The 25,564-nt window shown below is 43.9% G+C and overlaps 1 protein-coding gene across 6 annotated transcripts in view; it reads left to right on the top strand.

Annotated features, from left to right (window-relative positions):
* The first annotated feature begins 11 nt into the window (after positions 1–11).
* LEPR (leptin receptor) overlaps positions 12–25,564 on the top strand; it is a 30,298-nt gene continuing 4,745 nt past the window's right edge. For 2 of the 6 annotated variants that reach the window (XR_006016528.1, XM_042030912.1), the window contains exons 1-18: positions 12–157; positions 3,581–3,639; positions 5,795–6,088; positions 6,993–7,110; positions 11,476–11,681; positions 13,550–13,695; positions 14,403–14,547; positions 16,144–16,440; positions 16,595–16,709; positions 18,902–19,101; positions 20,578–20,729; positions 20,955–21,114; positions 21,197–21,279; positions 21,805–22,021; positions 22,762–22,944; positions 23,481–23,576; positions 23,952–24,054; positions 24,671–24,746. Coding sequence is in view for 5 of the 6 variants with exons in the window: in XM_042030912.1 (XP_041886846.1) it covers positions 93–157; positions 3,581–3,639; positions 5,795–6,088; positions 6,993–7,110; positions 11,476–11,681; positions 13,550–13,695; positions 14,403–14,547; positions 16,144–16,440; positions 16,595–16,709; positions 18,902–19,101; positions 20,578–20,729; positions 20,955–21,114; positions 21,197–21,279; positions 21,805–22,021; positions 22,762–22,944; positions 23,481–23,576; positions 23,952–24,054; positions 24,671–24,746 (2,715 nt within the window). In the remaining variant the exon portion in view is untranslated. Of the gene's footprint in view, positions 158–2,204; positions 3,308–3,363; positions 3,491–3,580; positions 3,640–5,794; positions 6,089–6,992; positions 7,111–11,475; positions 11,682–13,549; positions 13,696–14,402; positions 14,548–16,143; positions 16,441–16,594; positions 16,710–18,901; positions 19,102–20,577; positions 20,730–20,954; positions 21,115–21,196; positions 21,280–21,804; positions 22,022–22,761; positions 22,945–23,480; positions 23,577–23,951; positions 24,055–24,619; positions 24,747–25,564 lie in introns of those variants that run through there. The other 4 variants (XM_042030916.1, XM_042030913.1, XM_042030914.1 and 1 more) reach the window with 4 other exon arrangements.

The following is a 25,564-nucleotide window of genomic DNA, read 5'->3' on the forward strand; positions in this document are numbered from 1 at the left end:
GGGACGGAGGGATCGGGGCTGAAGGGAAGCGGGGCAGCAGAGGGGAGCCGGGCTGAGGAAGGCTCCCGTCCGGGGCTCGCCATCGGAGCAACATGTGGCAGCGTCACTTCAAGCCGCCGTCACTTCAAGTCGGGACCCCGAGAGCAAAGAGAAGCAGGTCGGTGAATTTACTTTTTTTCCCTGCTTTTTTCTCCCCTCATTTCCTGAAACGTCCCCCCTAAGCACAGCCCGCAGCCGGCTCCACATCCCCTCGCAGATCCAGGCGATTTTAGTGTACCCGAATCAGCCCTTTCCCTCCTTACATTCCCTGAGATTCAGTGTCAGAAGGAAAAGGAAAATAAATCTCAGCGGATGTGGGCTGTGAGTCCCTGATGCTGCGGGAGCTGTGATAGAAGAGCACTTTGGAAAGTTAGTGAGTGGTACAGCACTTTATAGAGTTTATAATGAACACGCTGAGAGCCCTTAACTTCTAAGTGTGCCTGTAACGTGGATATAACCTTTAAGTGCCAAGGAATCCCAGGAGCTCTGCACGTAAGGAAAGACAGGTCCACAGCGTGAACGAGGAGTGGTTTCACTACAAACAAGAGAAATTCCACGATCTGGAGAAACTCTGAAGAGTTTGAGACGTTTTGCTGTCGAGTCTTGGGGAAGAGGCTCCACCAGCAGCTTTAGAGCTGGATTTGTAGCTGTGCTTCTGCCCAACTTGGGTTGCTTTTATGAAAGCTTTAATATTAGCAAGCAAAATTATTCAGTGTGGGTCATACTCGTTTCTGTTTTGTGCATACCACTTACTCAGAACTCTTTATTAAGAATGATTGCTAATATACTCAATGGCAAACATATGCAATGAAATTCCATACTCGGGAAGGTCTTGGCCAAACCCACAGGACTGGAAAGCCCCTAAAGAACAGGTCAGAAGATGCTGTGCATAGACATTATTACTAAAATATTTTTATGCTTTCTAGAGATTTTTAATATTTAAAACCAGCTGTAGTGCAGTGCTTGCAAGAGTCAGGGATGGTTTCTCTGGTTTTCCATGCCCAGTGCAGGTGTTTGTGGGCCCTGCTCATTTCAGGTTGTGCTGAACACGTTTTCCATGCTGATAAACCAGGGGATTTTATGATTTCTCACCTGACCTGTAAATAAAAATGATTTTATTTCGTTGCTCTCCTCCTTGCCTGTCATATCTGCTGTGTTTTGCTTTTAACCCCAACTCTACTTGCTGAGCTATTCTGTGATTCTGTTGGTATGGAGCAGAATATAGTATTTACATAAGAAATCAGAAAATTTCTTGTACACAGCAGTAGCAAAATCAGTGGTTCCAGAAAAATTCAAGGTATGTTTGTTAAAAAGGACCTCAATTCCTTCCTTGTGTATGGACACTTCCCCAGCCACAAATAAACCAATTTGTCCTGGCTGTGTTAATTTATTCTCTCCAGGACAGAGCTTACAAGTTTTAATAATTCTCTTTATTGAACTTCCAATTCCCTGTAAATGTTCTTGTAAAACTTGTATTCTTTCTTTCTTACACTGGAGTAAGGAATTCTGGCAAGTTCACTGTTCTCACTGGAAAAGATTTTGGGGAATCCTGTCTGCTCCAGTAGTGCATTTATCCTGCCCTGGGATTTATCTGTACATATCTCTTTTTTACCCAATTCTCCTGTAAAGTTTACACAAGGAAGGCTGAACTTTGAACAGAAAAGGGGCTAATTCTGGGATCATGCAGCTTACAGGGCTTTTTGGTCATGTACAGCACTGGTGTTGTTCAGGAATGTTGTTGGAGCCTGGATTGGAAAAACACCTCTATAAAAACCAGCCTAGGTTGATGTGACAGGGGAGATTCCAAGCTGGGCTGAAATGTGGTTCTGCCTTCTGCTCCAAATACTGTTAAATTAGGGCTGACATCAGAACATCTGATTGCTCTTTATGGTCATTTTTTATGGGAAAATCCCAGAATCATTAAGGTTGGAAAAGCCCTCCAAGACCAGAGCCCTGAGTGCCACCTCCAGCCCTTCCTTGGACACCCCCAGGGATGGGCACTCCAAACCTCCCTGGGCAGCCCCTGCCAAGGCCTGAGCACCCTTTCCATGCAGAAATTCTCCCTTAATTTTTTTCACTTCCATCAGGAAATTAAAAAGCCTTTTTCTTCACTAAACTGCATATCATTATAATTTTCTTTCTGTATGGGGTTCTGGGGCTCTCTGGTTGTTTTCTTGTTGGTGTAAATGGGTATTTCATGGGAGAAACTCTAACACCCAGGACCTATGGATAACTTTAGACGTTTTGGAAATGGGTGTCCAGTTTTCTTGGAAGTGATCTCTGCCAGTTTCCTGCTGAGAAGTGATTGAAGTATGAACAGGGAATTTTTGTTGCACCTGTAAAAGAGGAATATGGGCTGTTTGTCATTAAACCCCTTATAGTGTGAATAATATACATTTATGTCAAATAAACCCTTTTAAAAGGTTTTTTCTTTTACTTCAGTCAGAAATCAGGGAAAATCTAAGTAACTTCAAATATAGGCTCTTGGAAATAATTCCTGCCTGTATCTTTGGGAAATGACAGACCTGATAGCTCCATAATTCCTCTGGCCCTCATGGTAGGAATAAACTAATGGAAGAGGAGCAGGTAAGGTGGGCCACCTACCAGCTGTGCTGAGAGCCAAATTGTCCTCTGAAATAGGGGCTGGGAGAAGCTGAGATTCCCTCTTCGATTGCTGAAAATGGAGCTTAAAAAGCACCTGGTGGATGGGGAGAAAAGTGGATGGGACTGATTCATCCTGCAGAGCACAGTGCTGGAGAAATTCTGCTCCAGCTGAATTTGTGGGAGAGCAGGGGGAGACAAGGATCTGGAAATTGTAACTTCACTGGGCAGCTGGCTGCTGCTTCAGGTAGATATTGAATATATAAGTATATTTATTTTACAGGACATGCAGCCCCAAAGTGCAAGGCCAGTGCATTACATAACCTTGGCACTGCCTCTTTTGGCTCCATGGATGTTCTCAAGGAAACTGTCCTCAGAAGTATTTAAGGAATGGAACACTTTGGAGGGGTTCCCTAACTCGAATTTCTTGCCCTGGCATTTGCTGTCTGACTTGAGCTGTGGATTTTACTCAGCACTCAGTTCTGCTTGACTACAACAGCAGCCAAACTCTCCTCTATGGAGCTTTAAGTATAAAAGTATATTTAGATTTTAACAGAATTTATGTAACTATTGGATGAACATAAAAAAAGAAAAAAAGTAACTGAAATGAAAGAGCAATAATGAAATGTTGCTGTGAAGTTTAGTGGAGTCTTCCCTGTTGAAATGGGTGAGTGATTTTGAGTGTGTTGCACTTGGAAAATTCTGATTTTTTTCTTCCTTTCCGGCCTGTTCTTCCTTTCCTGCTCTAGAGAGAAGTGTCTCTCCCCGTCCCAGGGTGTTGGAATTAGATGATCTTTAGGTTCCCTTCCATCCCAAACCATTCTGGGATTCCATGATTCTGCTTACAAAGGTGTGAGCCTCAAATGAACTGAAGTGCACTGAAATGAAATAAGAGACCGATAATTACAAGCTTTCCATTAATTTTCTACTTGTTTTTCAGGTCAGCTCTACAAAACAAGATGTGTGGGCAGATCATCCCAACCATGTTTGTGTTGATGGGTAAGTCACTAAAAAATATCCCAGAAACCAGTTTGGGATAACTTTTCAGATCAGGAAACATCAGTAAAAAGTATGTGGTGAGTCCAGGCACATCCAAACAAATGCCCTAGACAGAACTAGAAATTTGTGGGGAATTTGTTTTGTTGCCCTAAATTGTAAGGAAAAATACTATTTCCACCAGAAGTGCAGTTTTTTAGCTGAGTGCAGCCAGGTTTGAGCTCTGCTCCTGGGGGGTGCTGCCATTCCTGCTTCCATGGGCACAGGGCTGCCAAAGGGTGCTCAGCTCACTCCAAATGCTGGATTAATAAACTGCTTTCCTGATTGGGAAATGCCTCGGACAATATTGGCATCTGCTGTGCAGGGACAGCTGGTATTTGCCTTTCTTTTTCCTTTTTTTTTTAAATTCTAATAAGAACTATTTAAATACTTTTGATGATGATGCGTAGGGAGAAAGCAGACCCTGTAATCCAGTGAAGTTATTTTGAAAATTTGTGTCATCTTTACAAAATATAAATGAAAAAGATGAAGAAATCATTAGATTTAGGCACCTTTTTATATACATACACACCTTTTTATCTTGCTATCTGTACTCTTTTATCCACTCAGTATCAAATATTGCATCGTTGACATTCTTTTAAATACCCTTTGTGATCTCAACAGATTGAGTAGCTTTAATTGGAAAACCTGGATGCTCCAGGGAGGTTTCCTGGGATTCAGAGCAGTTTGTCACCATCTGATGGCCCTGTTAGCCCAGCCACACTGCTGCTCTGGGGACAGAACTACAAGTCATGGCTTCCTCTGGGTCATTTTGACTTTATTTTGTCCATTTCTGAAGAAGGGAGCTGAGCACATTTTTGACTTTTTAAGATTTAATTAATCCCTGGAGATGATCTGTGATACATGAGGGGGAAGTTCCTGAGAAAAAGAGAGGAGCTGGGGACAGTGTTGCTTCTCTGTCCTGCTCCATGGCACTTGTTTGTCCCTTTTTTAATCGTGGATTATGGCCTGAGAGTCTGTTTGCTCCACTGCCTCCTGCAGGAGGCCTAATGAAGCCGGGATTCACAGAGGCACAAACTCTGTTCCGTGGGAGGGGAGGGAAGAGCAGAGCCCCGCAGGAGTCTGGCAGCACGAAATCCGTGTGGAGAGAGAGCAGAACGCTCTGCAGAATTACACACTGCATCTCCTGTTTTTAACAGCTTTTTTAAAGCTCTCCGTGCATATTTGGGTATTATTTAGCTCATGCTCTGTGCTATTAATCAAACAGTGCTAGAAATATTCTGCTGTATCTTATTTTGGCTATTGCAAGGCATAGAGCATCAGTTAATTTCTATTTAATGAACTGCTTAAAATTTCTGCCCTTCCTGAGCAAAGAGCTGAATGCAAAGTGCACAAATGGCCCCGTGCCTTGCTGCAAGTAGAGCTTTAATCTTTGAATTCACAGAGTGTTTTACAGGAAGTTGTTTCCTGCTCATCCTTCTCTGAGCCGTTGCGAGCACAGGTCAAGCTATGACTTATCAACAAATGTGCTCAGAGTGGTTTTATTTGGAAGGATCCAAGTCTGATGGGAAAAATGATCATTTTCCTGCCTCTCATTTCCCAGATAATGCCCTGGGGCTGTGCAGTTGCACCCACAGTGATATTGTCCTTTTTTATTTAAGAGTTACAGTGGGGACTGTGTTTTATATTTAAAACAGGATTATTTTTTTTATTGAAATGGAGCTGTTTTAAAAGAGCTGGAGGGAATCTCTTCCAGCACTGCATGGGAAGATGAGGCTCATACCCAGTTTAGGATTCCCCTCAGTTCAGGATCTTTGGTTAATAAAAGGCAATTTCTGCCAAAGAGATGCTTCACCTACAATTTTGACCTTGACCTATTTCAAGAAATTGAGAAAACAAAAGTTTGGGTGCAGTGAGGTTGGGGTAAAAGGCTGGAATCTGTCACCTGTGACACCAGTCAGAGGGGATGTTTTTAGTAATTTTATCTTTACCTAGAGGGGATGTTTTTATTAATTTTGTCTTTACCTCAGGGAACAACCCATGGAAACCACCTGATTTTTACCTAATGAATGCATTTCTCCATGACATCAGCCACTCCCTTTGTGCTGTTTAATAATATGAACTTTCATTTCCAATGCTTTTCCCTTTATATTTGCAGACTTCCTTCAGATGGCAGCTGCCCATTGCATGGTCCATCCAGTTCCTCCCAGGAACTTCACACTGCCCTGTGTGCTGCTGAATGAGACCTTTCTGAGCCCTTTCTCAGCTGGGAGCTGGTCTGGTCTGAGGAGAGAACTTGGAACACCCAAAACTAAGTCTTTAATGAATGAAGAAAGTTTTCTGTGTTGCCTTTGGAGTGCCAGCAACATTGGCTGTTCTTTGTACAGAGCAAGCATGCAGGCAAGGAAGTTTATTCCTTCAGAAATAAATATCTCTGCTCCTCAGCAAATAGGTGGGTTTAGCACTCAAGGGCACAAGAAGTTAATTTTTCAAAAAATATTTAGGTTTTTTTGTTGTTTGGGAGGAGAGGGGTGGGTTGGATTAATGGGGATTCACTTCTGTCTCGGGCAGGCAATGCAGCATGGTAAAATCCTTCCTCAGCGTGGTAAAATCCTTCCTCAGAATGTAGTGGAAGATGGAGGGAATTGTACAGCAGAGTTTCAAAAGGGGAAGAAAAAGTTGGCTGTCTTTCCAGGGGAATTGTAATTAAAATATAGAGCACTGCATAAGAGGACATAAACCCAGATCTTCAAAGGAGTTTAGACACTGTGAGGAATATTTTAAATATTTTTGGTGGATATGGGCTTTAAACTCCATCAGAAGGCAGGGGAGATGGAGAGCAAATGGCATCATTTCTACATGAATTATGGTGCTTTAAATAATAAATATGCAGTAAATATCTGTACATGGATTAGGATCTTTTTTCCCGAGGTTTTTTCCCTCCTTCTGTCTGAGGAACACGGAGCTGGCGTCCTGCTGCCAGGAATCTCGTTGACCTCAGTAGATAGAATTTCATTTCACACATCCCCAGTACAGCCACACTGAGGCTGTGCCACTTCCCAGGACACAACGACCACCATCAGCTTCATTTTTCTTCACCCTGCAGCCTTGTCCCTAAATCCAGGTTAAAAATATTCCTTCTTTAATCATGACAGTGCAGGACCACATGGATTGCAAGCCTTGGAAGTGTTTAAGGTGCCCAACTCGGATTATTCATAAATATTTTCCCATTTGTGCTGCAGCCTCACCTTCATCAATATCTGTTCCTTGTCCTCTTTTTGTGAGTGAGTTCTATCCTGTTGTTTTATTTTGTTTTAATACAGCTCAGAAATGTGTAATCCCTTTCTTTTGCCCAGATTGGAGCTGGAACGTGGAATGTAGGATTAGAGGCAAGCTGGACCTGTTAGTTTGTAACCTGCAGCTTTTGAAGCTGGACCTGAGAGATGACCTGAAGGTTAATCTTCTATACTCTGAGTAAGTACAGGCTCTGTTAAATTTGCCTGGAAATCTGAAAGCATTTTCTAAAGCAGCAGCATTTCAGCTTCCAGCACGGTGGGAGCTTTAGCTTCGCAGATTTTACTTTGTCCTGTCTAAAAGTAATCCTGGACCATATGGAAAGTTTGTGTATCTTTGAATGAAAAAGGTTGGAATGGAGAGTCCCCCTTCTCTGCCCTTCCCATGTTTCTTAAAATGTTTTCATGAAATCAGCATTGACTTCTTAAAGTATCTTTGTTGTTAGAATTTCTTAATTTTAAAGTCTTGGGTCTGCTTTTTATTTGCTTTTGACCATAATATTGTCTCTCTTGAAGTAAGTGTGGTACTTCAGCGTAATCCAATGGCAAATGCTGCTCTCATCTCATTGTCACTGTGGTGAATATTCCCTGGAATGCTGAGAGATGGAATCATCCTGGCTGTGGGGTGGGCAGGTCTTGTGTACATTGCTTATCAAAAGATCTGTTTGATTGCATGAAGCCACTCTGTTTCTTTCTGAATTGATTTCTGATTTTTTGATAGATTTGAAGGGTTGGTATAAGACTTCATTTCCTTGGCAAACAGGAGAAGCCGAAATAGTTGAATTAGCTGAATTTATAGGGGAGGACTTCCTAACCAGCCAGATACCATTTGGCACAAATCATCCCTGTAGTCAGGGTAGAAACCAAGTGTATTATCCAGGAATAAATATGCTTGTTTAGCTGACATAATATTTTAATCCTATTTTGGTGAAGTGGGTTCTCATTTCCAGTGTTCCTCATGACTTTGATTCCCGAAATACCATTCCATGGGTGTTTGTGGGGGAAGCAGCTCTGGCTTTGCTCTGCTCCATCCAGGCTCAGCTGCAATAGGAAAAGCTTTGCCAGTGGTCCCAGTGCAGTAATCTCTATATTGAATTTTTTTGGGGATGCCAGCAGATTGGAGCCCCAGCTGGGATGAAGAGGTTCTTTGTGTTAGGAAGGGAATTCAGTAAGTGCCGTGCAATTTAGGAGAGCAGGCCCTATGGACTCACCAGAGTCTCTGTTTGATTCCTCTTTGCTGCAAAGATGAGAAACAAAGCAAAACCTTGGAGCACTCATTTCCCTCCCCAGATCCCACATTGCTATTTTCCTTTTAGGGTCCCTGTGTTCTGAGGGAAGAGCAGGCACAAGCATTTCAGACTTTGGGAAGGTGACAGCTTTCCCTGTTGGCTCTCTGATACCTTAACATTTTATTCCCAAGCCAAAATACCTTGAAAACATTCCCAGTTTTAAAAATATGCATTCCTGGCATGTGTTTCTCCCTGGGAGTCTGGAGATCCAGCCAGGATTCTCACATACAGGGCAATGCACAAAAATAATGATCCAGAGGAACCTACAACACAAAACTTTGGGTCTCTCACAGCTTTTGTTTTTTTCAGCATTAGAGAAGTAACTTCTGATTTACCACATCCACAGTTTTCCTGCTTGGAAATGGTATCAGGGATGGGAATGTTTTGTTCTGCCCATGGCAGGGCTGTGTGAGAGGCTTAAGTAAGGGAGGTGATGGGGCTTTGGGGGAGAAAAGGTTATTCCAAAGCTTCGTTTGGCAAGTTGGGTTAATTGTCTACCAAACATCTTCCCAGCTGTGTGATTCCAGGAATGCTCTAAAGCCCATGGTTAATTCCAGGAGCTGGAACCTTGGGGAGTGCTCCCAGTTTAAGTTTGAGCACTGGTTATCATTTGCCCTTTGAGCTCATGAGGCTGCACTCGTATTTTGACTTACTTGAAGTACCTGTGAGGCTCTCCTTCAGTTCTGGGACTAAATTTCCGTGTTTTTTAAGGAAAAATCATGCAATTTGCCTCAAGTGCATCAGTTGTACATTGAGCCTCTTCAGCCAGAGAAAACCAACCTTTCATTAGAGATTTCTGAGCTCAGCAGCCCTCAGATCTGCTGCAGTTTAATGGGGCAGCTTCTTCAAATGAGTATTTTTCTGGAGCTACCATCTATCAAAAACACTGGAAAATGTTTATGGAAAGTCCTGGAACCCCCAGACAGCTTTGCTCCATCCATTCCTAATAAAGGCAGTGCTTGAAAAGGAATAATGACAGGAATAATGACAGCAGGGTTCCAATGGTGACCCTATTTCAGAACCACCTGCTTGGGATGGACCTTCCCTGAAATGAGAGCAAGCGTAGAAATTTATGTAATTCTTCCTAAAATAAGTTTTACTTTTTCTTTTCAATTGCAAGAACAGGATTGAAATCCAGTCAGGACATTTTGCAGCATCTATTTGAAAGTCTCCAAGTTCACCATGGGGCCACAGATGCAATTAGCAGGAGAAGCATCACCTTCTGAAGAGGGTTGAATATAAATATAAAACATTTAGGACTTCCTAAATGTTTTTTTCTCCGAGGTTTTCCAAGGTGTTGGCTAAAAGAACTCTCTGTGACAGGGTTTGGAGTGGAGGAGCCACTGACCTCCTCAGCTTGTGAGGGCTAATAAGTCAGAAGAGGAGCTCTTTAGCACTTTTCTCCCTTTACACTGGTTTTTTTTGGTGCAGACAATCTCATTTTGATGGTTAAAAATTGAAATATTAGGAATGATGAGGGGCTGGGGTGGTGGTAACCACTTTCCAGTTAGATCAGATCGAAGACATGGTTTGAAGAAAAAATACATGTTTTATGGACTGATTGTGGCTTTTGGAGACCAATAAAATCTTGTGAGCAGCAGGAGAAGGCAGGGAAGCTTCAAAGAAAATTCTGCGAAGTCTTTGAAAGGAAATTCAGGAAAAACCAGTGGAGCCACATGTAGAAAAACAAAATGATTCCAAGTAACTGAAAAGCTCTGTGTCTGCCAGATACCATCAGCATAATTCCTGTGTCCCAAAGTCTGGGAGTCCTGGAGAGAATTATTTTAGGAATGTCAGGATTGACTGTCTGGAGCATTAATGAACGTAAACCATACCCCAAAACGGACCTGCTTGGGGTTGTTCCTGCAGAGCACAGGGCTGGGAGGGCAGTGCTGCTGAAATTCCATGATTTTCCAGCCTCAGGGTATCCCAACCCCAAGGTGGATGCACAAAGCTCAGTGAGGGATGAGGGGGGTGGTGCTGGGATGATCCAGGAGTGGTTTCCCTGCTGTCCCAGCCTGTGCTTTGCATGAGCTCTTCCCATCCTCCATAAATCCTCAGTTTTTGACCTTTTCCTCTCTAAGTAGGGCAGGATATGGAAATGGGATTGGTGAATCATGCCCAGTCCCTGTGCTCTGCACTCAGATAAATGGACCAGATAACAAATGGACTAAACCCAAAAAATAAAGCACCAAATCTTGTCCTTCCCTCTCCTCCAGTGCAGAGATCTCTGCCCTCCCTGAATCCGAGGGTTCCAGTAAGTCATGCCAGCTATAAAACCGTTTGAAAAATGAACCAGAAAAAGGCTCTTATTCTATGAATTTCCATTTCTTTCTCTGAATTAGTAAAACAAAACCCTAACTGGACAGAAGTAACTCCAAAATCACTTCAGAACAATTCAAAACAGGAGCTTTTTTTTTTGGGTGAGGATGAAAAAGTCAAAAGCAGGAAAGAATCCGAGGTGATTGAACTGTCAGGATTTGTCTTGGCGTTGCTGCTGTGAGAAATTTGGCCACAAATTATTTGCACTATTGAATTCCCAGCCTTAGGGAGGCCTTTGTCACTGGATACCTGCAGAACTCCATCAGTGTGGATCTCTGGAAGAGCCTGAAGAGTAGAGGTGGCAATGAAGAATCCTTTGGGAACTGCTGGTTCCAAAGATTTAGATGGGAGATTGAGAAGGAATTGTTCCCTGTGAGAGGGGGGAGATCCTGGCACAGGGTGCCCAGAGCAGCTGTGGCTGCCCCTGGATCCCTGGCAGTGCCCAAGGATGGAGCTTGGAGCAGCCTGGGATAGTGGAAGGTGTCCTTGTCCCTGGCACGGGATTGGGGTGGGATGAGATTTAAGGTCCCTCCCATCCCAACCCATTCCATGATTATAATATTCCCTGTAAAGATTAACTGTAGCAGGAGCTGGAAGGAACATTCAATTGTTTTGATATTATTTCGGTGCCTCAGGAATGGGAAGTAGAAATTCATCTCTTTTGGGATGGCAGGGAGCTGCCATGGGAAGGTAAAACAACATTGTGTGCCTAGAAAAGATCTGGGAATACTTTAAGGGAATTCTGTTCATTACTTGGAAACCATTTAAAAAGGGAGAAGCAGCAAAGTTAAAGCAATAGGTTACAATTACTACTTTTTTACCTTAATTGATTTTATTTTCTGATCAATAAACCATATCCAGATGGACAAGCCTATTGAGATAGAGAAGAAAAGATTTCATTGTTTTGTTCCCTGGTTTGCTTTGTCCCCCTGTAGATCAGAGCTGTCCCAGGGAGCTGCATCCACGAGCTCTCTGCAGGGGACAGTGAGGGTGGCTCGGTGTGACTGCAGGGAGCAGGACACCTGTGAGTGCCCGGTGGCCTCCCCGAGCCTCAACCACACCTACCTCCTGTGGCTGGAGATGGTGGCTGGTGGCACAGCCCTGGGGTCCCCTCCGATGTCGCTGCAGCCCACGGACATAGGTAAGCAGCCTTTAACCCCGTGTCCATGGAAAACAGCAGCAGCACGGCTCTGCTGGGAAAGGGGGCACAGACAGGACAGGAAAAGCTCCCTAATCCCTGTCTGGGCTCCAGTGCAAACCACACTGAGCAGGGCCCAGGCAGGCAATAAATTGGTTAGTTGTAGTTTTTTCCATTCTAATCAGGAGCTCTCTGTGCCCAGGACTGGGCCAGTGGTGGAGCTTTTCTGGCCATGTTGCTGAGGACTTAAATTTAAAAAGCTGTTCCAAAAGTTGCTTAGCAAATGCTCCCACCCATTTTCCCGAGCAGCTCTCTGATCCTGATGTTTTCTTCCTCACCCATGCAACCCCAGCGTTTTCCAAGCTGGGAAATATTCCTCTGTGTTTGATCAAGCTCAAACTCTCCTGACATGATGAATTTGATATGTGTTGCTATCCAACATGCCCAGTTATTGCAGATTTGGGCAGATTTCATAAAGGTGGGAGCTGTCAGCTGCAGGCGAAAAAAATTAAAGTTTTATGAACATCTTATTAACTTAAAAACTTGGGAATTTTATGAACTTCCTCCTAACTGATGCGCTCTGCAGACAGAACCAGTTAAAAGTCTCTGGGTGGGCTTGTTTGGAAGATGAGAGGTGGCATTTTTCATCCTGCTGGTTTGAGATGATGCTACAGGAAGAAATTAAAAATTCAGGCTGGAGTCTGCCAGTATTTAAAAATGACATAATGAGTTTGCTCTGCTTAGGGAAGTATGTTTTAGAAATGCATAATATTCATATATGTTCTGCCAAGATTTAGCTCAATTAAAACGATTTTGAATGTAAAACTCTGAATGCTTGTGTCATGTGGATTTTATTTGCTTATAGTGGAGCAGGTGGCATCACAACCATCATTATCTGTGTTCAGGAAGTGGGATCTGAATCAGGGAATTGTGATGGAAAAGCCACTGACTTTGTTTGCCTCCTCCCCAATCACTCCCTGCTGGCTTTCATTAAGTTAATTGCTTTGAGATGGTTTAGAAGTAGAAATTAAATAAAATTTGACTTAGTGTGGTGGATTTACAGGGAAAATAATAAGATATTTTTGGTGTAACTGAGTGAGATTCCAGTAATACCACTTGGAGAGCTGGACACCAGTGCAGATGGAATTTGAAGGGAACATTTGCCCACTGCCCAAGATTTTTGGGGATGTTTTCCCTTCAGCTTTTGCACGTGGTGTTCACCCTGCAGTGGTTTGGAGCGGGATTTTACTCTTCCATGGGAGAAACTTGGCTGTGAATGAGGACAAGGCCAGCCAAGGTCTCAGTAACAGGTAAAAGTAGGGCCTTGATTCCTTGTGATTGTCCAAGGAGTGTAATCCTAAGGATTGCCCATCCGTTCCCCACTCCAGAGTTCCCTTCATCCTGATGGGACTATCCAAACTCCCCCTTTTTACTTTGTCCTAATGCAGCTCTCCGGGAGACATCCTTTCAGAGCCATAATCCCTGTGGAAGGATGGGAATATTTAGAAAATCCTTGTGTGCAGTCTGAGGCCATTTTAAGGAGCAAATTGATTTTCGCAGCACTCCCATCCCTCACTTCCCCATTCCCTCTTTTCAGCAAGGCAGGTAAACCAGGGAAGAGTTGTGGCCTGAGGGAAGAAATTCCTGCAGATTTAAGGGAAGTGGGAGGTCAAACAGCATTTCTTGGTAACTGCACCAGTGCCTGGGTGACTTTTGCAGGGGTATTACACATCACTGCCACGCAGCAGAGCAGCTCTTGAGAACGGAGTTCAGGAGAACTTGAGTTCAGTTCTGAGGGAGAGTTGTGACTCAGTAAAACCCAGCAGTCCTGGGTGAAGCTGGGGCTAAATTGCCAATGAATTTGTGTGCAGTGAAGCCTGAGGCCCCTGTGAACCTGCAGCTGGAGCTGGCTGAGAGGGGCCAGGTGAAGCTCTGCTGGTCCAGCCCCGTGCTGCTGCCATTCCCTCTGCAGCACCAAGTGAGGATCTCTGCTCCCCCGGGACACGGGGAGTGCCAGGTGAGGCAGTGCCGGTGCTCGGCTTTCCAGGGTGGGGGGCTCTCCCAAATCCCGGGGTTCCCACCGCCCTCCTTGGCCTTGGGTTGAGAGTATGGCTGCTCTGGTGGAGCTGGGCTTAGCACGCTGCTTTCTCCTGAGCTGGAAAAGCTGGGAAGCTGGACTGGGCATCTGTAAACACTGAGAGAAGCCCCATCTCCTGCTGGGTCTTACAAACAAACTCCCATTTTTCTCTTTGGATGAAATCCTGGATTCTGTGACGTCTAAACCCATTTTCTTTCAGCACTCTGTATGTTCTGTAACACATCTATGTTTAATATTTATAAGTTTTGTATAAATAGGGTTCTTTTCTGTTCTACCACGCAAGTGGCTCTGGAATAACAAGCAGCTGTTAATTAGCAATCCATAATGATACAACTTGTTTTCCACAGTTATGCAACTTCTACCACTCTCAGATTGACAGTAAATTTAAAGGAGAAAGCTTTTTAATGCAACTTGCTACCTAAAAACCTAGAAAATCCTTGTGTAGAATATGAGGACATTATCTCCTGTCTCTTAAGGAGTAAATCGATTTACTCAGCACTCCCAAAAACTGAGTTTAAAGAGAAGGCATGAGGTGAATTCTGACTTTATAGATTATTTGTTTTGCTTCCCTCTGTCTCTTTTCCTGTTTCATTTTACAACAATAATGGATTTTGATAATCCAACAGATGCTTCAGGTTGCTCTGGAAACCTCAGTGGCCATAGACAGTGCCCTACTTGACTCTCCATCCTCAGTGCAAGTGAGGAGCAGGAATCTCCGTGGTCCAGGGTTCTGGAGTGACTGGAGCACACCCTACAACCCCACTTTGGGAGGTAGGACACCTGCAGGCTTTTGGAATAAAACTGATTTCCCAGTTTGTTTAGTGGATTTGGTATTGGAGAACATGAGTTGGGATGAAAAATCCTGTGGGAGCTTTTCCCCTTCTGCCCTCTGTGGCTGGCTTTGCCTGAGGCTCAGCTCCTCCCCTGTGCCAGGCTGGCGTTGGGGGCTCTGGAGAACACACCTCCGTGGCTGTCACTCCCTCACCAGCCCCTGTTCAGACCCAGAAACAGCTCTTTGCCTCAGAGCTTTTCCATTTCCAATTTCAGTTGGCAGCACTGAACCTCTCCTCAATTCAAGATTTTTCTCCTAATGCTTTCTCTCACCTCTGGTTTTGGTTTTGTAGCTGAACTAAAGGCCCAGAGCAAAATGAAATGTACTTTTTATATAGTCCAGCTTGGTTTGCAATGCTGAGCCCTGTGCAAAACTGACTTTCTGATTATTTTGTATTTTTCCACACTCTGCTTAAATATTCCCCACCTGGGAATATTTTGGTCTGTGCTGTCACAGGAATTCTCTGAACTCTGTGCTTTTCCTGGGCCTTTACATGGGCACCTGTGCTCTGTGTTAAACTTTTGTGTTGTGGGCTTAAACCAAGTTCCAAGGAAAGAACTAAACCTTGGAAAAAGAGCTTTTTTTTCTAATAAAACCTTCAACAACAGATCCTAAATCTGTTTTGCTGCCTGAGAAAGGGAAATTTGGGGGAAATCCTAAAAATCTCTGCTTGGTTCCTCAGTATGGGAAGCAAACCTCACCTTTAAAGGATTTTCAGGCTGGCTTTGGGTGATCTTTGCAAACAGCTCCGTTCCAGCTCCACCTGTAGCTTCCCTGAATCCCTGAGTGATGGGGGCTGAGCTCACACATCTTTAAATCCTTGGAAAATTCAGTGTCTTTAAGCCTGGATTGCACCGCTGCTACAATTTGGTGTTAATTGCAGTGTAAAACCAGGTTTTGAGACTTTAATCTCCTGCTGACTTCAGGAGGAGGAGGAGGAACAGCAACTCCTGAAAAGATTGATTAATTTTATTATGTTCCCCTTGTGCTGCTGTGTATTGCTTGCACTGCACCCTCCAGTGATTTTCTGCTCATTTAATTCAGATTTGCCTGGGGATATTAAAGATTATTTGAATCAGAGTTTAGAAACTTCAGGTGTGCAGGGAGACAGTCCAAGGCTCATTTCTGCTCTTGTTCATAGTGATTAAGAAGTAGGAGAGTTAGAAATAAAACTGGATGATGATAACAATAATAATAATGATATTTTTCTATTGACAAATATGTTTATGGTTTTTTGGTTCAATTTTGAGTCTCAATGGATCTTTTTCACCTTTTTTTCCTTTTGTGTAGCCTGGGGATATTGAAGATTATTTTAATCAGAGTTTAGAAACTTCAGTTGTGGAGGGAGACAGTCCAAGGCTCATTTCTGCACCTGTAGTTGTTCACAGGGATTAAGAAGTAGGAAAGCTAGAAATACAACTAGACTAATAATAATAATTAATAATAATAATAATTTATTGACAAATGCTCTATGTTTTTTGCTTCAGTTTCAAATCTCAATGGATTCCTTCCCCTTTTTCCCCCTTTTTGTGCAGCTCAAGTCCTGTACTTCCCTCCCAAGACCCTGACCAGTGCTGGCTCCAACATTTCATTTCTGTGCATCTATAAAAACAAAAGCAAGCCTGTAGAGGCCCAGGAGGTGGTTTGGTGGCTGAATTTAGCAGAAGAAATCCCAGCCAGCCAATATTCTCTTGTGAACAATCGTGTAAGCAAAGTTACTCTTTTCAACTTGAAAGCAACCAAACCTAGAGGAAGTTTCTTCTATAACGCTTTGTACTGTTGTCACCAAAGTAGGGAATGTCACCATAGATACGCTGAATTATATGTAGTAGGTAAGATTCCAGAGGATTTTCCATTCTCCTTTTGGGGCATTTTCCTAGTGAGGATGGAATATTTCCATTGAAACTCCATTTATTATTGCCTTTGGGGTTTTTTTGTAGCAACCATTGTGTCTCATTAATTAAGCTTTTAATGTCTTTTAATTAGACATGGATTTTAATATCTCCTGTGAGACTGATGGATACTTAACTAAAATGACTTGCAGATGGTCTGCAAACCCAACCACCTTGCTCCTGGGGAGTTTGCAGTTAAGATATTACAGGTATGGATGGATTTTAATTCTCTTTTTATGCTTGGAAAGCATTCCTCAAAATATTACTGCATCAAAGAATTCTGGATAAATGTACTTATAAAATGAACAGATTCTTTAAGGAGGATTTATTCTGTGTGCAGGAAGGGAACCAGAGATACCTGAGTACGTAACAGATCATATTTATAAGGTTTTTCAGCATTTTGCAAACAGTTTGGGAGGCAGTTCTCTTCAAGCAGTTTGCTTGCAGCAGTTACAAAAATTATTCCAGTTGCTCTTATCTCCAAGTTGTAAGGAAATAAGGGAAAAGCCCATTCCCAGTGGGAATGTCTGGCCTGGGGGAGCTGTAGAATCCCTGTTCTTGGAGACTCTCAGATCCCAGCTGGATGGGACCCTGGGCAGCTCCATGTGATTTGAATTTAACCCTGCTCTGAGTCTGAGATAGGGCTTGAGACCTCCTGAGGTCTCCACTCAGTCTTTGATTTTTCTGTAATTCTGTACTTTCTTTCCTATGTACAGACAGGTAAAAATAGAGGATGAAATAAATTCATTCCAAGATGGAAAAAAATCTTGCTTAGAGAATCAAACCTTAGCTCACAAAGGGAATATTGCTTTGTGAGGCAGCAGCTTCGACTGCAGCAATTCCCAGAATCCCAGACTGGTTTGGGTTGGGAGGGACCTCAAAGCTCATCCCATTCCACCCCTGATGTATTGAGCTTGAGAGCTTCCTAGAACCACTCAGACAGACAGACAGACAGACAACCCTTCCTGAGACAGAAATCCATAATTTTACTGCTCTGCTGGGCTGGAGATGCAGAAATTTTGGCAAACAGCTTCCATCAGCTCTGAGGGCCTAATCCTTTGGGAAGCCAGCCTGTCTTCTCTGGTGGAGGTGGACTGGAGTTTTGAATTATGCTGGTGCCCAGGTGAATATTTCTCAGGGTTTTGTGGACTAAAGGAATAACTGCAATGCTGGAAAGTTCAAGTGGAGGCTTTTGGGGCAGGATTAATGCCTGGCCGAGCGCTGAGGTAGCTTTTGCTTGAACTGCCTTCACAAATATGGATATAATGAGTGCACTGCTGGGCAGGGAGCTGGGAATAAACCCCATGCTGCTCATCATGGCTTGTATTCCCACTTCTTCACTGTTCAGGTTTAGCTAAAAATGTAATTTTCTAGTAGGAGGTGATAATGTGTACATTTGTTAGTGTTCCTGCTCGATCAAACAGTGACATTCACACTGCCTGCAAATCCTTCCCAGATGCTGCCAATCCTTCTTTTTGTTCTTATTTCTGTGGTTATTTGTTCAGAGTAAGACCTGAAAGACGAAAATGCAATCAAATTCCTGCTGCTGTTCCATTTTGGAGCTGGAGTGCAGCGCTGCTGTGCTGTGTGTGATGCTTTGGCTGCTGGGGTTTTGTTTTGCTTGGGTTGTTACTACGTCTTCCTCTGCAGTCGGTGCTGCCAAGAGAAACAGCTCCTGTGGGATCATCCTGAGGGAGCAGGGAATGCCAATCCCAACCTCCAAAGCACCAGGCACTGCTTTAATCCTGGGGACAGGAAGAGGAGACTTCAACCAAGAGTAACTCTGGTGGTTCAGCTGAGTAACGCACGCGCTCTCTGGCCCTCTCCTCACAAGTCTGAGGAGAAATCTGAAACCTTCCCACTCCAAGAACGTATCCAGTTCCATTTCATCCAGAATCCGGGGCTCCTCTCTTCTGTTGCCAGCTGTGGTAACTGGACGTGGGATTTTTAATCCAGAGTTGATGTTTTTATGGGATTTCCATCTCCTGGAGACCTCTCTGGGTCTGACTGGTCTGCGTGGCAGCTTCCCTCTGGTTGCCAGTTGGGATTTTGGAAGTCATTCCTGACTGGAGTCAATTCTTGGCAGATTTGCCTTGCTGTGTTTATTACCAATACCTAAAATGCCACAATTGATGAGGATTTGGAGCTGCTGTACCTGTTGCTTTTTGTCAAACCAAAACTTTTCACAGTGGGAAGAGCCTCCATGTCCTGCTTTTTCCAGAGCCAAAGCTTTGAGCAGTGACACTGGAGTGTTAATTATCCATTCCATGCAGATTCAGCTTCAAGATCCAAATAATCCTCAAAATCCCAGGCTGCTTCCAGTGCCACCAGTTCTTTTAGTTCCCTCCAGACTTACACTTGCAATGTAGCAACTGAATGTGGTTTTTTCCCCTCTTTTAAGGAGCCAAATTTATTGCTCTGACTTTCCAAGCCCATCTCCAAACTCAGAGGTGAAGGAATGCCATTTGCAGAGGAATCATTCCTACGAGTGCACATTCCAGCCTATTTTCCTTTTGTCTGGATATACCATGTGGATAGAGTTTGAGCACTTCCTGGGAACACTGGAATCCTCCCCAACTTGTGTCATTCCAGCAGATGTGGGTAGGTCGAGATCCATGAATCTCTCTTCCCTTGTGCCCCTGGATTTTCCATGGTGTAGGGAGAGTACTTTTCCACAGGCTTTAAATAAAAACATGAGAGTTTTGATATTACCTTAAAAACCAAATTGGATTAAATGTTATTTCCATACATTTAGCTTGGCACAGGAGCAGTTTGTAAATGAAACATCCACTCTTGCCTGTTATTCCCTCTACAGAAAATGCAAGTGTTATATTGAAAAATGGAGCTTATTTTTAAGGGTTTGGTTATTTAATTTTTCAGACTAATTTGTCTTCAATTAATTAAGTTTCTACTCCAGTACAGTGTATTGTTTACGCTGTTATATATCCATTTAAAATCATGGGCACTGCCCATGCTCTTTCCTGCTGCTGCAAAGTTTTGTGACACACAGAGCACTTAAATTTGGACGAAAACAAGAGGCAGGAGCACTGTTTGGGTGCACCAAAATGTGCAAATCACCTCTTCTCATCTGCTCTGTGACAGAGTATTCACTGGGTATCTTTTGGGCACAAATGTGAACATAGGTGAGAGCAAACAAGGCAGCTGGACCCTAGAGGTGCTACATTAGATAAGTTAGAGTCATATAATTATGAAATAAATTAGTTATTTAATTATAAAATGCATTTATTATGTGGTGACAACGAATAGAATGATTTATCCTGAATGCAGTGTGCTCTGTTTTGTAGTAAACCAAAACAAACCCGTTCTAGCACCATCCAAAATGAAATTTTTTTTTTATTGTTTTTTTTCTCCTCTTTCACATCTGATTATCCAAAATAAGCTATTCCAACTTGGCTTGCTTAACAGTCACGGGCTTTGGGAAATTCCTGTTCTGGAGGAGCTGGATTTGGGGGGAATTTCCAATTAATAAAATAAAACCATTTCCATTAATCACTGCACAGTGTCTGTCACCAGCTTTACAGGAGCTGCTGCTTTCTGCAGGGCTGACCCCATTAGGATAATGGAATTGTGGAATTGCTAAGGTTGGAAAAGCCCCTGGAGACCATGGAGTTCAACCATGCCCGGGTGCCAAGGCCACACTGACCCCTGTCCCCAAGTGCCACATCCATATGGATTTTAAATCCCTCCTGGAATGGGGACTCAGCACTGCCCTGGGCAGCTGTTCCAATGCCTGACCACCCTTTCCATGGAGAAATTTTCCCAAATATCCAACCTAAACCTCTAAATTTATTGCAAGGCTCTGTCTTTTGCTCTTTATCCCAGGGCAGGCACCAGGTGCCAGCATCAAAATAATCTGTTTTGCTTTAAATGAAAGTGAAATCCGTGGAAACATTCCCATGGATTCTGTGTTTCCAGCACAGTCCTGCTTTCCTTGGAATAGCAGAGGCCGTGTGTTACCTGCCACTCTTGGGACAAGGAAAAGTAATCCATGCTTTGATTTAATGGGAATTGTCAGTGCAGACACTGCAGTCATTTCTCAAACTTTCCATTTTCCAGTAAAGCCTCTCCCCCCTTCCAACGTGGGAGCAGAACTCACCAGGAACGTGGGGCTGCTGAACGTGAGCTGGACCAAGCCTGTCTTTGCCAACAGGGATCTGACCTTCCAGATCCGCTGGAATGCAGGGAACAGGGAAGGGATTCCATGGCAGGTAGTGTGTTTCATTTGGATGGGAGCAGGGATCATTGCATTGCTGGCCTGTACTGTGGAGCTGCTTTTTATGGAATTTATCCATGGAGGAAATCACAGTGTCTAGCAAAGGAATATTCCTCATAACCCCACTTCCTCACTGGATTCATTTTCAGGAATTTTGACTCCAGGAGCTGCCTAAACATCCTCCTGTTCTCACTCTGACTTTTTTTGCCTTCTCTCCCAGCTTTATGAAGTCCCAAACTCCACAGGCAGCTCAGCTGTGATAAAAGTTGAGCAGCTTTGTGTGGAATACGTGGTGCAGGTGCGGTGCAGGGAATTGGATGGATCTGGATTCTGGAGCGACTGGAGCAGAGCAGCCCAAACCCTCGTGCAGGACATCAGAGGTCTGTGCTTCCAGGGACATCCTGAGGGCTGGGATTTTCCAGACTCAGGTGTGACTGTCCTTCCCAAATTGTCGTTTTGCAGCTCCTTTGAACGGCCCTGAATTTTGGAGAATCATTTCTGAGGATCCAGCAAGGAAGCAGAGGAATGTTACACTTGTGTGGAAGGTGGGAGCAGCTGCATTTGGGGCTTTCCCTTTGATCCTAAATCCAGGTGGAATTGCCAGAAAGGGAGTCTGACACGCACATGAGGCAAACTCAGGCCGTCAGTGCTTGTGGGAATTTGGGATTTGCCTTTTTCTGTGTTCCTGACAATTGCTTGGCTCATCCTAGAGGCAAGAGGTGAATCCTGGTGGTAATTCTGGGTAATTCTGGGATTCCTGTTTGCTCATGTGCTGCTCTGGGGTTTGAACTCTGAAAAATGTGTAAACCAGGGAATTCCTGTGGGAGTCCTAAAGTTTGGCTTTCCTTGTCCTTCACTTCCCTTTGCTGGGAAAAGAGGGAATAAGGGTCAGCTCTCAGAGTGGGACACAGGAAATGAAGTCTTTCAAAGGACTCCAGTCCTTGGCTAAAAGGCCAGGAGTCAGAATATCTTACTGAGTCCTGTTTCCTTAAAATTGGAGCTTCCCACTCAGGGAATCAGGGAGTAGGGAAGGAATTCAGGAATTAATGCCCAGTTATTAATTGCTGCAGCCCCTGATGGAGAATCACTCGTTGTGCAGCGTGAGCAGATACATCATAAAGCACCAGATCCCAGGAAACGCCTCCTGGGAGGAATACGTGGATCATGGCACCACCTGGTCCTTTCCATGGATTGAGCCAACACACACCATCACCATTTTAGCCATGAATTCTGTTGGAATTTCTGCAGTTAATTCTAATTTAACTCTATCCCAGCAAATGAGCACAGGTAAGAGCAGCAACAAGTGGGATGTGGAAAATGCTGGGAATCCTTGTGATGGTCATGGGGAAAGCTTTCTTTGGGATAAAATTCCCTCTGGTAGGAGAAAGAATATTTTATGGGGATACATTCAGCACCAACAGAGCTGTTGGAAAACTGAAATTTCCATCATGAAAATCCTGATGATTTTTGGGCTGGGAAGTGAGTTGTCTGCCTCTGGGCTGTCTTCCCTTTTCTAATAAAATATAAAGCACTTAATCAAAGAACAATTAAATCCTGCTGGAGAACTGATCTTCCATCTCCTTTGATTTGGGAACACCCAACATTCCTGCTGGGGAATATTTTGTTGTTTCCAGAATGAAATGTGGCCTTGTTTTGGGCTGCCAGGGTACAGAGTCCTCAGACTTCCTGAGCAGCAATTCCTGCTCAACTTCCTAAGCAGCAGTTCCTGGATTTGGCTGCACTCTGCTGAATTTATTCTTGAGAATTCAGGAGCTGTTAATTTTTTGGTTAAGGGTAATTAAGGAACTGCAGGTGAGAATTGGGATATTTCATGTCTGTAAGAAACTTGATCTGTTTAGTGCTTGGGACTGGTTCAGTGCAACCCAAATTTTGGTGACTTAAAGAAAAATCTCTCTGCTGCTGTGGCTTTATCATAGAGAAGATCATGAGAGTGATAAAGTGGTGGAGCTTTAGCAGTGGTGCAGTTTATAGGATGTGGATCCCAGGTGTTTTTCCTGTTTTCCCAGTGGATGCTGTGCAATCCCTGAGCGCTTACCTGGTGAACAGCACCTGTGTGGTTGTGGTTTGGACTCTGTCCCCCCACATCCCTGAGGTAACATCCTTTGTGATTGAGTGGAAGAACCTCAACAAAGAGGAGGAGATGAAATGGCTGCGAGTTCCTCCAAATCTCAGGAAGTATTTTATTTATGGTGAGTGTGTGCTTGGAAATAAAATTTATTACGTTAATTGGTGTGGAACAGAAAAAATGTAGAATTTCTGAGCTCTGAGCCCTTGTTCCCCCTTCCTGTTTCTAATGACTTTCATTGTAAGGACCAATAAACCAAATTTTGATGCTCATTAGAAGATTGACTGTTGCATTAATAATCAGTTTAACAGAGAGTGAAGCTCTGGAGCGAGTTCATTTTGTGGCAATACAATAAAATTAGTTCTGGAATATTGAACACACCAGCTAATTATTCAAATCAATGTGTGCATTTCCTTTGCATTTTGACTTTATCCTCAGACATTATCGCAGTAGCTCCATAAGGTGTTCATTCCACGACAGAATAATGCTGGATTAATCGTTTTAATCTTGGGATACTGAGGTAGGCATCTATAAAAGATGGATGCATTATTGCCCTCTCTGGGCTGATCTGAACTCGGGTGTGTGACCAGAGCCTCTGTGGAGGGAATTGTTTAAAAGTTGGATGCCAGTGGATTCCAAAGGCTGATTTCCCCTTTCCAGATCACTTTATCCTGATTGAGAAGTACCAGTTCAGCCTGTACCCTGTGTTTGCTGGAGGAGTTGGCAAAGCCAGAGCCACGGATCAGTTTGCCAAAGGTGACTGTCAGGATCTTTTTCCATGTCTTTTATGAAGTCGAAGTGACCTTTAAATGCAAAAGTCTCTGTCTCACCAGAAAAAAAATGTACTAAAGTCATTGTAGTGTACCTACAAACAGTGAACAGGCTTCAGCTTTAATTTGAAAACTCTCTGTGGGCTGAGCTGAGTGAGGGATTAAATTCCTGTTTAAAATAATTCTTTTTTGTCTATTTATTCCCAAGGGAAAGGTTTGTCCATGTGCAATAAAACTGTTGCTCAAGGTTGTTTCCCCATCTAAGCTGTTGTTTCTACTGTTTGTTATTTCCCTGTTGCAAACTATTTGCTCACAGAAAAATTATTTTGCTGCTTTAATAGCTGAACTCCTTTATTTCCAGGTGGATTTGAAACTGGGAATAATGGCAGCCTCCACGTGGTTCTGCCAATTGTTTTTTCCACCTCAGTGTTGCTGCTGGGAGCGTTGCTGGTTTCACATCCAAGGTATCTTGTTCCTTGATATCCAAAGGTCCAGGTGGTGCAGCTGCACTGGTGCCACTCTGCTGAACTGGTGTCACAGAGTTCCAGACTGGTTTGGGTGGGAAGGGACCTTAAATCCCATCCAGTGCCACCCCAGGGACACCTCCCACTGTCCCAGGCTGCTCCCAGCCCCAATGTCCAGCCTGGCCTTGGGCACTGCCAGGGATCCAGGGGCAGCCCCAGCTGCTCTGGGCACCCTGTGCCAGGGCCTGCCCACCCTCCCAGGGAACAATTCCTTCCCAATATCCCATCCAGCCCTGCCCTCTGGCACTGGGAAGCCATTCCCTGGGTCCTGTCCCTCCATGCCTTGTCCCCAGTCCCTCTGCAGCTCTCCTGGAGCCCCTTCAGGCCCTGTGGGTTGGGCTCATTCAGCACAGACCATACCCTTTGTATTTTCCCAAACTGCCACCTGGAATGTCCCTTCTTTATGGTTTGGATTAAATTGGGGCCATTTATAATCTCTCAATGATTATTTCATTGCCATAGTGCTGTGGATAAATAAAATTGCAGAGATTCCTTCCCTGCACAGTGCAGCCCCTATGGGAACAGTGCCAACTCCAGCATTTCCCTGACATTTCAGGATGAAGAAGCTGTTCTGGGAGGACGTTCCCAACCCCAAGAACTGCTCGTGGGCACAAGGAGTTAATTTCCAGCAGGTTTGTGTTTCCCTGGGGCCGCTGCTTTCCCCACCCAGCTCTTGTTCCAGCTCTGTCCATGTGTCTCCAGTGGAAATCCAGCCCTGTTCACTCCATCCAGAGGTTCCCATTTCCCAGGCCTCTGGATTATGCATTGGATGTGATAAATATCTGCCAGCTCTTCATGAGTGATGTGGCAGAGGTGACAGATGGTGGCCTTTGCCAAAACACCCCTGGCCTTGGCTGTGAGGGGTTTCATCTGCGTTTGCTGTGGTGCCCATGGAGCAGGGGCTGCTCCGAGGAAAGGGATACAAACCCCTCCATTAGGGATAAACCAGGGGCAGCAGGAGAAAAAATGTTATTCTCATTGTTCAAAAGCTCCCTGTTCATTTTGGTGTGGGATTTGATGGATTTGATGGATTTGTGTGGGACCAATCCCAAATTCAGGGCCCACATGTCACCAACAGCGAGTCTGGGCTGAGTAGAGCCCAAGAGTTTTACTCTTTAATTTCCCACTACTCCAGGTATTTTGACATTTTCCTCATTATTTTGGCAGCTTCCCTGCTGTAAAACATGGTTTGTTAATGCACAAAAAACCTGGGTTTCTTCTGTTTTGTCTGGAATCCATTAGGAAATACAAGGGAATTATCCTTGGAGCTCTTGTGCTGCTGTCAGTTCATCCTGGTGGATAATTCATACGTGCATGTATTAGGGAGCAGTAAATCCTGCATTTCTCCCAAATAAAGGTGTTTCTCTCACTCAGTTCAAACAAGCAGCTGCTACTCAGGTGGGAATGCTCCAAAAATCCTATGGAAAGGCTGGATTTGACCTGGATAATC

This window comes from Corvus kubaryi, unplaced genomic scaffold, assembly GCF_017639235.1.
Source record: "Corvus kubaryi isolate FWS band 111438036 unplaced genomic scaffold, C.kubaryi_AGA036_p1.0 37334, whole genome shotgun sequence".
Taxonomy (NCBI): Eukaryota; Metazoa; Chordata; class Aves; order Passeriformes; family Corvidae; genus Corvus; species Corvus kubaryi.